At 34.3% G+C, this 16,608-nt stretch overlaps 1 protein-coding gene across 1 annotated transcript in view; it reads left to right on the top strand.

Annotated features, from left to right (window-relative positions):
* LOC143248974 (E3 ubiquitin-protein ligase FANCL-like) overlaps window positions 1–16,608 on the top strand; it is a 64,224-nt gene that overhangs the window by 13,584 nt on the left and 34,032 nt on the right. Inside the window, exons 4-6 of the mRNA XM_076498047.1 lie at window positions 2,877–2,933; window positions 10,297–10,400; window positions 12,530–12,626. Coding sequence (XP_076354162.1) covers window positions 2,877–2,933; window positions 10,297–10,400; window positions 12,530–12,626 — 258 coding nt within the window. The remainder of the gene's footprint in view (window positions 1–2,876; window positions 2,934–10,296; window positions 10,401–12,529; window positions 12,627–16,608) is intronic.

The following is a 16,608-nucleotide window of genomic DNA, read 5'->3' on the forward strand; positions in this document are numbered from 1 at the left end:
ACCCAGAGCTATCTCAGTTCTGGTCTGGCATATAAGTATTGCTTAAAGTTTTTACTGAAATTGTACCGGTCTTTTCTAGCCTGCAATTTATTTAATTTATTTTTTTCTTGAACGTGTACTTATTATGTGATCCTTCTGCACGAGTCATGTTGTGTTATCTATGCTGGTTTAACTAATTACCTCTACAATTCTGGAACAGACTTCATTTTCTCAATTTACATTCCCATTTTCTAGACATGTATTTTCACTTGCTTTCCATGTGACTACAAACATTTGATTGTGCTTGGTCACTCATTTCTATCAGATTCAACTTCAAATTTCTACTTCCTGTGTGACATTTTCTTTGTTTCTACCCATTTGTTTCATAAACACTTCTGTTTCATAATAATGCTTTATTCATATTGACTTTGGAATATTTAATATGGTGGTTGTTGAATTTCACACCAATAGTAGACAGTAGTTCTGTATACATGTTCCCACGTCTATGAGTCAACGATGTGTGCTGGGGTAATCCAGGCTGCAGTTCATGGGAAGTTCTCTTATGTTCTGCTAATGGTTTCTTCCTTTCACAATTTTTTTACTAAAGAATGATATAATTACCAAGTGAAAAAATTCTTTACATGGCATTTTTCATCTGTTTCCACATCTTCATGTTATTTGCCGAGTTAGATATTGTTCTTTTTTCTGAGAATATCTGTTGTACATTTCTTAAAGAAAAAAACTTCAATTTCTGGAAAGGTTTATTTTATGTTATCTATCTACTTATTTGTTCATTTTCTCTATTTTGTCTGCCACTTCTCTTTACTTTTCCAGATTTGGATCTCATTTTGTCCTTTATGTCCTGTCCAATTCACCCTTGGAAGCCATTACAATGTGTTTCTTGTATCATTCTTCCCTTAAGTTCTCTTTCCTCCTCCTCCTGGCTTGTAGTTGTTGTCATTCCAATGTTTATGCCATTTGATGTTTCCTACTTCCTCTACTATTCCTCTTGTTTTTACTTTTTTAACCTATTTACTTAACAATTGTATTCCCTTTTGAAATTGAATTGACTTCATTCAGGTTGTTCTTTGCTATGTTATGTGGCTAATATTGCCTCCTTTCATGATTCTTATTCTCACTTGTTTATTTGTGATATTCCTCTGTTTTCTTTGATTTTTTTACACATTATTCTTACTGGTTAATTTTTTCAACTTGTATGATTTGCACATTCTGACTTGTCCATGAGGATTGCCATGTTTCTTTGCACCAAATGCTTTTCAAGATTGAATAATGCAAACACCCCTGTACTGTTTTCAGTGTGATGTTTCTCTGGATTCCCTACCATGAATCTCACCCCTTTCTCTTTTCTAGTGGAGCATACAAGTCTTTACTACTTCTAGTTCCCAGTTGCTAATGTGGTGGATCAAGAAAGTTTATTTCTGATGGGTTTTGTATAGCCAATGCAAATTAAAATTTGTATATCATGAGTACCCACTCAGTGAGAAGAAGACTGTTGTTGTTGTAATCATTGCAGTACCTAACAATGACAAATTGTTGAAGATCCATGGTGCTTTCTGCAGATGTTTTTTGCCCAAGCAGACTGATACTAATTGATCTCACAATCTTGTTCAAGGTACTTCCCTTGGATGTTTGGATGTTGTTTGCCCAGATGGACCACACTTAAGCTGTTGTATCTCAAAGTGCTTACTTCAATGTTTTTTGCTTGAGCAGACCACACGTAGTAATAATATTGTGCATCTGAGGTGCTTCCCTTGGATGTTTTCTGCCCAAGCAGACTCCACTTGACCTATTCACCTGATCCTTTCAACCCTAGCCATTTAGTCATTTTGTGTTTTTCAGGCACCTAATTATGGTTCACTGTGTGTTTGTTACTATGTCTTGCTATTCATATGGACATATCACATGTATGTTGAAGTTATCACTCTTTTATCTGTAGATGCTTTTTCTTGTCATGTTATGTATCCAAGACATTTCCCTTGGATGTTTTTGCCCGAGAGGACCACACTTTAGTCAGACAATTTCTTCTACAAAGAGCTTCTATTGGATGGACTATACTTATTCTACTCTAATGTAATATTTGGTACACACTTGTGTGAGCCAGTTTTCTCTTACTAAATATGTTGGTGCCTGCCAGTATTGACATTCTGAATTTGATTACTGGGCATAGAGCATACCTGTCCCAAAAATTGTGCTGTACTTTTTAGATGTGTTTTCTCTTCTTGATTTTGCATCCCTGTGCTTCTAAGGCAGTTGTTTTCTGCTTCCTTGGTTACTTGTGTACATATACCAGCCTCTCTTTCTATACAATTTTGAGATTATAACTCTGGGTGATAGGAGGTAAGACAGTATTTCCAATAAGTACTTACCTCTTCTCATCAACCTTCCAATTGATGGGCCAGTGTATCTTATGTGTAACTGCCTTTGAAAGTGAAATTTATTCTAGAATTGCAGAGGGAGCTACTTTTGCCAGTATAAATGGGACAACATGACTGGAGAATGATTGCATGATCAGTACATCTTCAAAAGAAAAATGGTGTAAATTGAGGGGTACAAAAGACTTGCATGATTTTTGTACAAATGTTTAAGAATGCTTATAAGGCATATTAGGATCAACAAAGCTTTGGGCAAGAAGAGGTAATTACCTATCAGAAGTACATTTCCAGCATAATAAAATGTTAACTTTGGTGTACAGATTGATGATACAGTTGTACTAAATACTTTGGATGTAGGGATTTATAAAAACAACAACCCAGAAACAAGCTAGTCATAGTGTATTGTCATACAAGGTAGTATTATAACTTTTATAGTTGTAACAATCAACTGTTTATGATTTTAATTGTTAACATTGGTTTGTTTATTTATTTATTTTTTTCCAGAGTCTTAAACAGAGTTCTTCACTCAGTGTATTTCTGCTGGAGTTGAGAGATTTACTGGTAAATAATTGTTGTTAATTATCTTTTATATTTGTTCTTAACTGTGCTTTTTTGAAGAAGAAAGAAAGGTTCCAATACTCATATTTAAATATATAAAAAAATTAAGCAATGAAAATACACCAATTTACCTTTTTATAGAAAATTCCAAATTTTTATCATGTTATCTGACCTTGCTTTTGGTGTCTACTGCTGAGTAGTGTTTTCGGAGCAACATAACTTTGTGTTTTTTTTTTTTTATCAAAGTGTGGAAGGGACAGTCCAACAAGTTTAATACAAAAAAGTGTGGAAACAATTTTTTTTCTCATCAACAAATCTCTAGTTGGAGTAACAAAGTAATCTGCAAAACCCCTTGTTCTCATTCACTGGAAGAAATGGAAATAATACTAAAAGTGCGTTTCAAATACTACAGCTTTTTCAGAATTCTCTTTTTGATGAAGTACTTACAAAAAATTAATGAATCGTATCTCTTTAGAAAAAGTCTTATTGACAGTTTTCTTGCCTCCATCTTGCTAAATGTTAAACAAGCATCAGTGTTCTCAAGTCAATGTTGTTTTTTTATCAAAAATGCATGTACACTGTACTTTATTGCCATCTTTGCTATCACAAGCAACTTATTTTCAAGGTTCTGTAAAAAAGCTTCCATATTAATCAGTGGAACCTTTTTGTAATCTTTGTTGTGAAGTGAAGCTCCAAGGAAGTAAATATTTTCAGGGATTCGGTGGAATTTTTATAATATGGGCTCGAATCATTTTTCTTTCTTCAAAAATTTGTACAATAGTTTTTATCTTTAGATCTGTCTTGTAAGAGTCTATATCGTGCTCTAGTAAGTTTAAGTCCAAACTCAATTTGAACAATTCTTGAACAGCATCTTGATGTAGACCCTCATATGCATATTGCTATTTTATGTCTCTTTTTAAATCGTGCTTTTCTTCATCGATATGTTGCACAAACATTTCATAGTCTTTCCAAACAGTTGAAACTGACTGTAAACTAGATCCCACCCATTGAATGCTTAAAATTTGGCCAATTATTAAAAGTTGAATCTTCAGAAAGTTCATGCACATCTTAAGTTCTCTGCTACTTTTATGTGATGTGTGGTATGAAACGTAAGGTTTATCGATAAACTCTTTAAATTTTAAATCTGTTGTTCTCTGAGACTGATTTTAAAGTGACATAGACCAACAGTTCTAATCTGTGATTAGCACAGTGCCACACAATTACAGAAGGAAATTCATCTTTCCTTAGTTTCTTGACTCTACTTTTACTACCCAACATCACGGCTGTACCATCACACAGACTAAACTTTTCAGATAGTCTTTCTTCTTTCTTTAAGACTGAACACAATGGAATAAAGAATAAAAAAAATTCCTTTTGCAGTGACATTTTCAAGTTTGAGTCCAAAACAAAACTTACCAGGGAATTAATTCCATTGTCTGGGGCACAGATTCAAACATTCTCTGTTATGATAAATATTTTACTCAAAGAAGTTTACTTGTCAATGAAATTCTACTTTTTTTTGTGTAGTAACTATATTAATTAGTATTTTTTCCATTTTGTCGCAAATATGATTTGTAATGTTAATACATGTGTTTTGAGTGAAGGATATGGTCTATGTCAATTAAGTTCAGTTCTTGTAAATCAGTTTCAAGTTCAAAATTATGAAGTTATTGTTTTTTCTTTTTTACTACCTTGTATGCTATGTGAAAAAGTTTTATGGTAATCACTTTTCATGAGATAATGTTTCCAAATGCACATTCAAAGTTATCTAGTTTCTCAGCTTAGCCAATAATATTACCGCAGTTTCTTTGTCATCAAAATTTTTTTTTCCAAAACAGACAGAAGCTGTTCCTGTCGACTTTCACTAAAATCAATTATTTTATTGTTGGGCTATTTCTGAGAAACTTTCATTCCTGCAGTAGTTCCACCCCAAAAGTTCTAATTTTATGGTAGAGTGCACAGCTATGTTTTTTATTTCTAATATTCAGTCAATTGTACTTCCTGTAAAAATCATTTTCTTTGATTAGCAACTAGGCCAGTCATTGTCAGATGGTTCAAGGACACCAGATAGACCAGGAACAGAAACTGTAAATTCCTGGTCTCAGGTCACTTCCTCACTTATTCTAGCTTTATTATTCACATAAGGTGAAAATTAACTTGTAATTCATTTCATTTTTACATTGGGATGGATTTTGAAGATGCAATACAAACTATTTATTTTTGTTCACAATAAAATCAAAGTACAGTAAAAAGAGAAACTCATACCTGCTCAAATTGGCATTATCATCTTGACTGAACATGCGAGTCCAAAACGACTTATGCCTGAGACTTGTATGCTTGTATAATTATTTTAATTGAGAAGGTGCTGTGAGATTTAAAAAATAAAATGTAGGTATATTTTATTTTATTCAAACTGCATGTTTAAAATGATGACTTGCATACATAAATTTACACACATTATTTTGTAATGTTAAGAAAGTATTAAGATAAAATATAATATTTGTATTCTTATCACTAATGTATGTCAGTTGGCTATATAATTCAAGGATCAGAAGTTTATGGGGATTTAGTTTAAGCTTTGACACAAAACATTTTACACTATATCACTGATTAGAATCATTCTTGTAGTAGTTCTCTGAACTTCTTTTTACTGACTGTTTGCATATATTTATTTTTAATTTTGATAAAGTAATATACTCCTTTTACAAATGCAGCTATTCTCAGTCAGTGCTGTCATCTATATATAAACTTTTTTTCATATGCTACAAGCCTTGAGCTCTCATGTGCTTCATGATCAGCGTTATTCAACCTCATCTTGCATGCAAATTATCATCCAACAACTCTCCACCAATAGGAGTGCAATATAGTGTTTTGATAACCATTTATTTGATGGTACTAAACTATTACATTTTTCATTTGTGCTCTTTTACTTCTAAAAAAAATTTTAGACTTCATAAGCAGCAAAAACAATTTTTTTTTAGATGTGTTTCACTGTATTTTTTTTTTTTAACTTCTTCTCCAGACAATATAGTTTATGTTGGGCACTTTTGTCTCTTTCGAGAGAGGGTACTCGCATGTCTTGCCCTCCATGGGTTTTTGCTCATTTTGCCTTTGCTTAGCACATGGTGGATTGGTTTTTTTCTTGATTTTTATGCACTTATAATCTCTCTTGTCTGTATGGGGTGGACCATGTTAATCTTATGTTGTTGTTGTTTTTTTATCCTTCACCAAGTTTTCCAGCCTTTTACTTCCTCTATTGGCTCTTCTGCAGGAATTATTTGCCACACACTTCCTTTATGAGGTGTTTCACGAAATTGTTGGGGATTTTCATAGGATACATTCCCCTTCCTTACCTCCATGTTGCCATCTTTTGAATCTTCTTGGGTGGGACACTGTCTTGTACTAAGTTTGTTTACCATCCACTTCTACTCGGGACTTATGGCTAACTCATTTATCGACTGGTCCAGTTCTATTTGGGGTTAATCCTGTGACTTTAATGTCATGTGGGGTATCTGTGATGCTCCCTTTGAGTTGTTCAGTTGTCTCTTTTTGAGCCAGTGCATTCTTTATTCATGCTTCTTGTGTGGCACCTTTCAGTCATTTATCTGTCTTATCTCTGGAAGTTTCTCCACTAGTCATGTATTCTTGATGCTGATTGGAATTCTGTGATAGATGTGTGCTGCCTTAATCACTTCTTGGCTCTCTTCCATATTACTATGTTATTCATTACACTCTAGTGGGGCCATTTCTTCAGTATAAATTGTATATCCTTATACCTCCATTCCTATTTTCCTTCCTCATCATGCAATCTTAAGTATGTTCACCACAGCATTGGGTATTAGTTTCATGACTTACACTTCAACTTTGTTTTGGATCTGTTAGTCTTTCATTAGGTGTTCAGTTTTACATGACTTCATCATTATAGGGATTGTAATTATACCACAACTTTGTTACCTGGCTTCTATTAGTTTATTCCATACTTATCTACTTTTTAGCCACACAGATTGGGTGGTTGGATTTTTCCAGTTAGAGAAGTCTTCACCATTACCTATGTCTTTTTCAGCACCCAACTCCATCAGGCTCATACTTCTCCCTTTTGACTGACTTTGATGAAGCTTTAATTTATTACTGTTAATTTTTTTATTGCTAGCGAGATTCTCTCATGTTTAGTGGTGTGGATTTTAGGGAAGCACTTATCATCTTGGGTGTGGCACGTATGTAATCTCTTCAGGGAATGCTGCACAAACCATGGAACCTTAACAGGGTTCATTTCGATTCCTCTCATCACTTTCCTCCTTCACTACTTGATGAAGTGCAATGGTGGTTAATTGAAATTTCTACATTGTTAAGATCACTTCATTTCCCTCATCTAGATTTCTCCTCCCTGATACTTACCTTCTGTTTTCAGGGAGAATAAGTTAATCAGTATGAGGCTTCAAGACAGTGTATATATAACCAACAGGTCTTACTATGTTCATGCTATGGAACTTCCAGCATATCAATGTGCTTTGGCTCATATTCTTCCACTTGTCAGTATTTGGCTAATCATGATCAATTCTGACAATTTGATGGTGTTGGCTTATATCACTCATCAAGGGAGCAGCTTCCCTTTATGGCCAACCTTGGATCACACTTTTTGGGCTGAAACACTGGATGTATGCCTCCTAGTGTATTGTGTTCTAAGTGCTTTCATTCTTATTGCAGATTGCCTTTCCAGTCTAAACATACTTTATCCCATGGGGTGGTTTTTTTTAACCTTCAAAACTTTCCAGCGTCTTTTAATCCCAGTGTGGTACTCCACAGTAGGACACGTTTGTTTCTTTTCTCGATTCCAAGTTAACTCTCTTTTTTTCTTTTATCTCTGATTCTTCAACCACTTCCTCTGACTGATTGTGTTTATACAGGATTGAGACAAGTTTGTACCTTTTTATTTTATTTCATCCATCATCTTTTTCAGATGGTTTCATTCATCAATGCCACTCCTTCCTTATCTGGTCTTTTTGTTTGTTCCATCATGGTCAGCATAGATCTGGTTTTCTTGACTGATTTAGCTTGATGTATTCTAGGTGTTTCCTAACTTTCATTTTGCTAACTTGTTTGCCATGTTGTTCTCTTTTATTGTTTTTTTCCATCTGACACCTTTATTACCATTTAGATCTACATGGCCTTCTATGTCCATTATGTGCCCTTAGTTGCTTAATTACCTTCAAGGAATTTTTCTGTTGGTTCTCAATAGTTTCATTCCATGGCACTAGTCCTCTTTTTGTGACTTTTTCCCTTCTCTATTATTAATTGGATTTGGCTTTTAGTTCAATTGTTTTGCTTTCTTGTCTCCTCCTTCCCTTAATTCCTGGTGTCTTCACTCTGATCAGGTACCTTACCTTTTACCTGCATCTCACTCCCATTATACATTGGAGATACTTTTTCCAATGAGCACTGAGACTACTACTCATGCATTTATCTCCCATTATCTGCCTAAGTAGTCATTTCTTCTTCATAGAGGAACTGCCTTCCACCTGTTGCCATCATTCACTCTTCAGTTAGACTCTGAATGGATAATTTACATTTTGTGTGTGTGTGTGTGTGTGTACATACCTCTTCTTTTTCATTTCATTTTTTTTTTTTTTTTTTTTAAGAAACCTGCTCTGTAGCAAGTGGTGGCTCTCTAGGTATACTTAAACTAGTCAATTTTACACTGTAATGCCATGATGGCTTCACAGTTATGACTTCCATGGCCACTAAATGCACATTGTTGAGATGGAGATGTTCCACAAGATCAGTAGTAGGTTTTTCTTTGTAATATACTTGTTTCCAAACCAAACTGACCTATGGACTTCATGAATAAACCAGAAGGGGATAGCTTCCCATTCCTGTCATTCCTTACATTGAATAAGTAAGGAGAGATCTGCTTTTCAGAATAGGGTTTTTGTATTCACCTGTTTCACTTTCTATGGTTTTAATGTTCTTCCAGACTCTCCACCACATTTTCTTTCCCCTTGTTATTCCAATGGAGTACAGGAGCCTCTATCACAATATCTGCTGATATACAATACAAAAAGTAATGAATCCATTCAATTGAAAGTAGGGCAGGGTTATCCTCTAAACTGATGCTACCTCTCTGAACAGGTCTATTTCAAGGGATGTTTTAGCTTTGGAGAGACCTGTCCCTCATCCTAGCCCTACATGGGTGTTGGGTTTCTGTAGCTGGGTTTTGGATTCAGAGCAGGACCAGTTAACACAAGGTCTCACACATGTGTTATTGGTGTCTCTGTTCCCACACTTAATTGGCCTCATGTTCATTCCTAACAAATGTGGGTCATGGTGGATGAACATGTGGGTTACTACAGTTCTTCCTGTTGAATTCAGATTTCCATATGTCATGGATGATACTGTGCTGGGGTTGGTTTCTGTTTGATTATTTTTCAGTGTGATGTTGCACAATAGAAGGACTTTTTGATTTTTTCAGTCAACTAGATTTCGAGTTCCCAAATCAGTAATTTATTATCACTTTCATCACATGTATTCTGTTCACAATCTGGTGGGCATCATATCCCACTCTATTTTGCTGAACTTGAGGTGAAGACAGTATGATTTTCTTTCCTACTTGCATCTGATGACTAGGTTTTGGATTGCAATTAACTTGCCACTGGTATAATCTTTCCTCTTTCCATGTGGATGTCAGTTCACAGTGGCTGGGTTTTGGATTGTAGTTGTTTTGCTGATGATTTGATCCTCATTCTACTCCTGCATGGATGTCAGTTCCAAGCACCTGGGTTTTAGATGCAATTGATTTGCCATTTACAATCTGTTGTGCCCTAGCCACTCTACACCTTGGGGCACATCATCCACTCTTACCCACATTACTGTCTTCCAAGGGATTGAGATTCCAATATCAGGATTCCTATCCAAACATTATTATTTCCCTTTTGGAGGTGTTCCTCTCTTTTTCAACTCATGTTTGAAACCCCTCTTTCTTCACTGAGCATAGAGTATGCCTGGTTCAGTTATAGTGTGGTATCCTATGTAACATCCTTTACTATAATAATTTACACTTTTCAGGTGCTCTTTGAACACTTTCAGAGTGATATTTTTTTCGTTTGCTGCTTTGCGCTGCTCCCACCACTTATTCGGTGTGAGATTCTAGTTGTGGGAGCTCAAACTTGTGGCATACAAAAACATTTTTGCATTAAGAAGTCAGCACTGAACCAGAATTGCTATATCTTTGAGAGGAGGTAAGTATTTATTGGGAATATATTTTCAGTATAACAGAATTATAATTTTCATTTGTTTAATTGAGAATGATGTTAGTGCATTTGTTTTTCTGCTTTAATACAAGCATAATAATATTATTGTAACATTTTTCCAGGAGAAACAGCTAAAACAAACCAAATTAAGAAGAGAAATCCTCCTTCCCACACCCCAGTACTACAGTACACTGTTGTCACATATAGCTCAATGTGGCTGGGACAGGTAGGTTTATATAGTTATTGTGGCTCGTGGAGGCTGAAAGACTTGAACTTAATTGATTATAGTTTGAAAATGCTTTACAAATTTGTCTATTTATTTGAAACTTTTTAACATTTTTAGAACTTTCCACTAAAGAAAATAAGTATGACAGAAGTCAAAATTTAGTACTTGGTCAATTGGAGGTTCACATTTCACATAAAAAAACAAACAAAAAACATGTCAAACAGTATAAGATATTTGTCTTTGTTTATTTTCCTCGTGGAGCTTACATTATGTTTTAAATATTTGTTTTCAACTGCTTAGATTTCTCAGTGTGTTTAATAATTTACTTTTATTGTTTGATTTTGTATATGGATCTTTGTTTTTACAAATAAGAGCTGGTAAGACAAAGTACAGACAGTTTTGTAATTAATAGAACTGTGTAGATGTCAATCTTTGGTGTCTTTAAAATGCTTCTTCTAGGAAAAAAATTCTGTATTATTTTTACCTTAACCAAGCAATATGTTTTATAAGGCTAAATAATAAAATAAATTGGTAATTAATCATCCTTTGGGATATAAGTAACACCCTCTGGTTGTAAGAGGGTTTAATGGAGTAGTTTCCTTAAATGAGTAATTCCCAGTTTAATTTAATTGGTGTATTATATTTTTTCATATGTATCAGTAAAGCTACTTCTCAGACATCTATTTATGTTGTTTTGTTTATGAGTGTGAATTAAACGCTTTAAACCTAATAAAAAAATTATACATGACATTGCAAGGAAGAAAACAATATAAGAATTATTAGCTAGGTGGATAAGAATGGGGAGATTATTACCTGGACAGAGGATAATGAAAGGATTAATGCTTGGTAAAAAATGTGCAAGTGATGATACAAAAGCAAGTAAGTATGAAAGGAAATAGTGCTCAGGTAGCAAAGGTAAAAGAATTATTCCCTGCGAAATAAGAAAAAAGTAGCAAGAGTTTTTTTTCTTGGTTTAGCATGATAAACAATTAAAATTAGAATATCTGGCAGAAGCATTTTACATTAAATTAGTTTTCTACATAAGCAGTTCCCAACCTCTGATCCACTGACTGGTCAACATAAATATTCATTGAAAGAGAAAGGAAAAAGTAACTCCTATAAATTTTTTTCTAGAACCTTGTTGATAACTTTGTGATTCATATCTGTAAATCATATACAGAAAGTGGAGAATCTTGTACAAAAATGATTTTTAATATCTAAATCAGCAAGTCAGGTGACAACCATGGCTGGTATAAAGTTGCAGTGATATAGCATGTATCAGAATTAAATTTTTGTAGTTAGCTTGATGCCACCAAAATGTAATTGCATTAGGGAGGATATAAAATAGCTCTTTGTGATGTAAAATATCAACTTTGGATACAAAGACCATCCAGAAAAAGACCTGCAATAAGTCATACCACAGTTGTTGTAAAACAAAAAAATATTTAGTATTTTGTAAGAGATGAGAATCAAAGAACACAAAGTAAGTGTTAAAGACCATCAATGTGCTACAAGCAACAGTACACAATATAATGATCTTGCTCTAAAAAACAGTCAAACTCATTGTCCACTGTTTAACCATTACATATCTCAAGCCAGCTGTACAATGAAATGGGTATTTGTATTATTTTATGTGTATACATACTAGTCAAGTTGCAAGGTGCAGCACAATTGGATTTATGTTTTATTATAATATTCCTAAGTTCAGATGCTGTAGTGCAGGCCTATATATTTCTATTGGTTTATGAGGATTTTTTTTTCAAATATTTAGATCTTCATTTGAAACCACTGTTGTAAGTCACTGATTTGAAGCTTCAGTAGATAAAGAACCAACAATTTTACAAGTGAAATTATAAAAAAGAAACTGTTGTTCAAATTTGCAATATGTATTTAATTATCATGGCTTTCTTACAAAATAAAATTCAGTAACTCTGAAATCAGCATGTTATATCTCAGTTTCCTTCTATGATTGAGTAAGTACATTCTAACCTCAGCAAGCTGTATGTTACAGTTTTTTAAAACAGAATACCTACATGCTGAACTTGGTGCATTACCTCTCATGGTTTTATATTAGGGTAGAATACTTAGACCCTCTCTTCAATGTATATTATCTCATGGTTTTCTTCTAGGGTAGAATATGTAGATCCTGACCTCAGTACACTACATCTGAGAGCAAAAGATGAGGATGGAAGATTACACATTCTGCAGTTACAGCTACCTAAAGAGGTAAGGGCATAACTTCTGTTGGCAGAGTTATATAAAAATTGAGGGTGCATGGACAGCAATTATCACTACGTAACTAAGTAATGCACATTTATCTATTACATCATCCTGGTGTGAAAGATTAGTTATTCTGCTGTTACATTTACTCAGAGAAGTAATGTTATCTAAGTTTACATAGGCTGTAGTTAATTTATTTGTGTAACATTAGATATTTTGCAAGCAATATGCATTGTGACTTTTGTTGTTTTTTGTTTCATTACTTTCAAAGGTAAACTATGCATAATAAGTAATTTTACCTTTAAAATGTATATCCTCTTGTAAGACTAGTTTTAGATTCAAAGGTAAGTATAATTTAGAAGTTTAATTGTAAAAAGGAAGTTTCTCACAATACATTTGGTTCTTATCATGAAAGTTAACTATTTCACATAAGACAGCTTAGAAACACTATTTGTTTTTTCCAAAGAATTGATACCCATTACTTTGTTTTACTGCTAATAAAGTGTTTTTTTATGTTCCAAGTGTTGAAAGAAGCTCTTGGCTCTATATACATTAATATGTACTATACCAACCTTTGGTGTAATCTCAACTGAATATAGCCATTCATCATCAGGAGGATGATGCATCTCAGATGCACAGTTGACTACATCAGTGTTCATTTTGCAGTTACTTTTTTAAGCTATAGTTAAAAACATGTAGCCTTTGTTACCTCTATTTTCTTGATTATTAAAGAAAAATTATGGATTTTTAAATATTTAATTTGAACTTTTTATTTTAATTGTATTAATCTAATTTCTCTTCATAATTTAATTATAAATTTGTAGGACATGTATTCTAGAGTCTGTTATACGATTTATTGACAGTACTAATTTTTGTCATTAACCTATTTACTTCATTTTGTCAATTACTCTTCTACTTTATAAGTATAACAGTGACCAATGCATGTATACAAGATCAACTTTAACAACACAAAAAGAAAAAAATAATTTCATGGATCATTTAGATTAGGAATTCGTGTATTCACATTTTTGACTCTTCTTGAGGTTCTTACTACCACTATGGATAGTGGAGCCCTTTTGTGGGTTAGTGATGCTAGAACCTTTGTGCATCAGATGTTGGTTCCATTCTAATCTTGGACCCAGGAATCCTACTTATTACTTTAGCTGATTGTGCTCTATCTTTTAGATAAATTTGACTAACTGTTTCACCAGTTTTTGCATCTAGATTCCTATTTATTATATTCTTCAATAAAACATTTATATGGGACTTTTTTTTTTTTTGCTGGATTTCGTTGTTGCATGAGTTTCAGTCACTTATCTTTCTTTCAGCGTGGGGTTACTCTTTCATCTTTATTCTGCTTATCTTTGTCCTTTTCTTGCTCATTATCTGCTCTGCTTCACTTTCTTTCAGAAGCTTTATAATATCACTTTGACAGATATACTGGAGAACTTTTGTAGTGTTATTCTATCTTGGCCTCCAGTTTTTTCTTTCATTGTGTTCCAATTAACTTACCATATTTGTTTCCTGAGGTTAATTAGTTGGAATGCTTTACTTTCCGAGATTTGCCTTCCTCAATCTTATCTTGAGGGTCTCCTTATTTACACTCCTCTTTTGTGATGACATTTTGAAAATATTCATTAGACTTTGAAATTGCAAACTGAGGCAGCACATCAGTTGTTATATTTTCACCCTATTTTTGGACAAGAGGGTCCCCATTAATTTTCTTGCCTCGGATAGCTTTGTAGGATCATCCTCTTTCCTGTTCTTTGTCCATTTTTTAACTATCTGACATTCACATCTCATCGGACTGGCCATGAATCGTAGAAAACTTGTTTGTTTAGCCGCTTCTCTGTCTGGTATAGTAGTAATTAGCTCTTCCATTTTGCATTCACATGGACTCTTTGCCAAACATCACTGGGTTACACAAGTTTATCCTCACCTTTCACTTTCAATCTCTTCATTTATCTCCCTCCTGATTATAAGTTCCATATAATTGGTACTTGACACCAATCTATAGTTTTACTGCCTTTTTTTTTTTCTGAGTTAATAAGAAAATGAAAGATTGATGACCTGTCACAGATGTCATACTTTGGTTGTTCTCTGGTTGAAGAAGGATAATTTTCTCACTGTGAGGTTTATGCTCTCTTCAGGGATGTGGATGACTAAAATTCATATCCCATGTGCTTTTTTTTATCACTGTTTCAATTTGCCCAACTGCCCATTATTTCCTGCAGTTTGTACACAGTGGTTGGTTATTTAGTTTGGGGCTCTTCTCTTCTGCTACATCTCCATATGTTTTCAGTTGGGTCCAGATGGCTATTGCATAAAAAATGCATTCCTTAGGCCTGCAAAAGTTTGACCTTCATGAAATTATCATGTTCACTTGGTTCTTTCTTAAGTCATATGCAAGATGAGCTCAGCCTTCTCTTTTATGTCTTCAAGACATGGAGTTTCTAGTTAATAAGGCTCTTGTGCTTTTTTGGGACTCTTTTTTTTCTTCTTTCAAGTTTCTTGTTTCATTTGGATGCTTCCATTTGCATTCTCTCTGGTGAAATTTGGTCAATCAGTGGAAAAATTCCAGAGACCCATAGTCTTCCCTTGTGTCTCTCTCTCCTTCCCATCACCTTTTGCTATTGAGGTGACTCAGTTAATCTCTCACACATACACACAACTTGAATATCTTTCATTCTTCAACCTGCCTGGAACTGAATCTTTTCAGAAACACCCTTTCTTCCCATCAGTGGTTCAACTGTAAGTCTGAATGTTTGTAATGCTACAAGTCAGGTTTTTAATACCCATGGGGGGTGCAGCATAGTTAGCCCATTGTGTAGCTATGTACAAACACAGAAAATCTTTAAATTGATGCCTAACTGTCCAGGTGAGTTGTAGTTCTGGACATTTGCACCATTTCTGGACTCTGATCTCTATAGGATCATTATTACCTATCATATCTCAAGATTTTGTCTGCTCAGTAAGGTGCCATCATTATCTGTCTCATCTATCTGATCATCCTATTATAGTCCCTTCAGGCAATTCTGTTTTTTCTTGCATCAGCCAACACTACTGTATTCAACCTCAGCATCCTTGTTTCCTTGCTCTTGAATATGTTTTTGGGCTCATGATCAGGCTTTTGGCCCATCAAGTTACAGGAGCTTTTACCCTGGTGGCAAATCATTTATCTTGACTGTATCTTTTCAACTAATTGTTCTGTATGTTCTCAAGTGTTTTTAGCAGATTTACTCGCACTTTGAGAGTCCTGTAATTATTGCCTTTGGAGTGCTTCTCAACATCAAGCTTATTTTTTTATCTCTGTTTTCAGAATCTACAGCTTTGGAAGTGGATGCTACCAATCAGGATCGGTCCAATCTCTTTCTACATGCTTCTCAGCTCTTTTTCTTCTCCAGCTGTTTTCTGTCTTTTTCTCCATTTCTTACAATTTTATTCTGAGTCTTTTCCATCAGGTAGTTTACAAACCTCTCTTTGGGACTGGAACTTCTGTTTATTTCTCAGAGCTCTTACATATCCTCTATTCAAACCATTGGCCACCTGTTCCTTTTGTTGTCTTTCTTGTAAGACATGGTTACTTCTGCTCCTTCCCTTGGATGCTTCCTACACTCTTTACCAGAGGGACAGGTTAATCATTCCATGACAGCTCTTTCCTCCCCAAAACATAGTCTACATGAAAGGGTGGTTGGATGTTTTTTTAATCAACTTCCCTTACCTTTCTTCACTGTGTAATCATTCCAACCATAGGTGTCTTGTTTGTTCTATAGAGCATTTGGTTATTAACTCACTTATACTGCCACATTGTGAGGCAATTGACAGTGTTTTTTCTTGACATTTGATTTTTCTTCCTTTCATGGTTTATCTCTTTTTCACTTTGACCAGTTAAATTAAACAGTTCATTTAGCTATTTAGTTGTTGCATGGTTGAAGACATGGTTTATCTTTTTCATGTCACTTTCTATCAAATTCATTACCTCATGGCT

The sequence above is a fragment of the Tachypleus tridentatus genome, chromosome 4 (genome assembly GCF_004210375.1).
Source record: "Tachypleus tridentatus isolate NWPU-2018 chromosome 4, ASM421037v1, whole genome shotgun sequence".
NCBI classification, from domain to species: domain Eukaryota; kingdom Metazoa; phylum Arthropoda; class Merostomata; order Xiphosura; family Limulidae; genus Tachypleus; species Tachypleus tridentatus.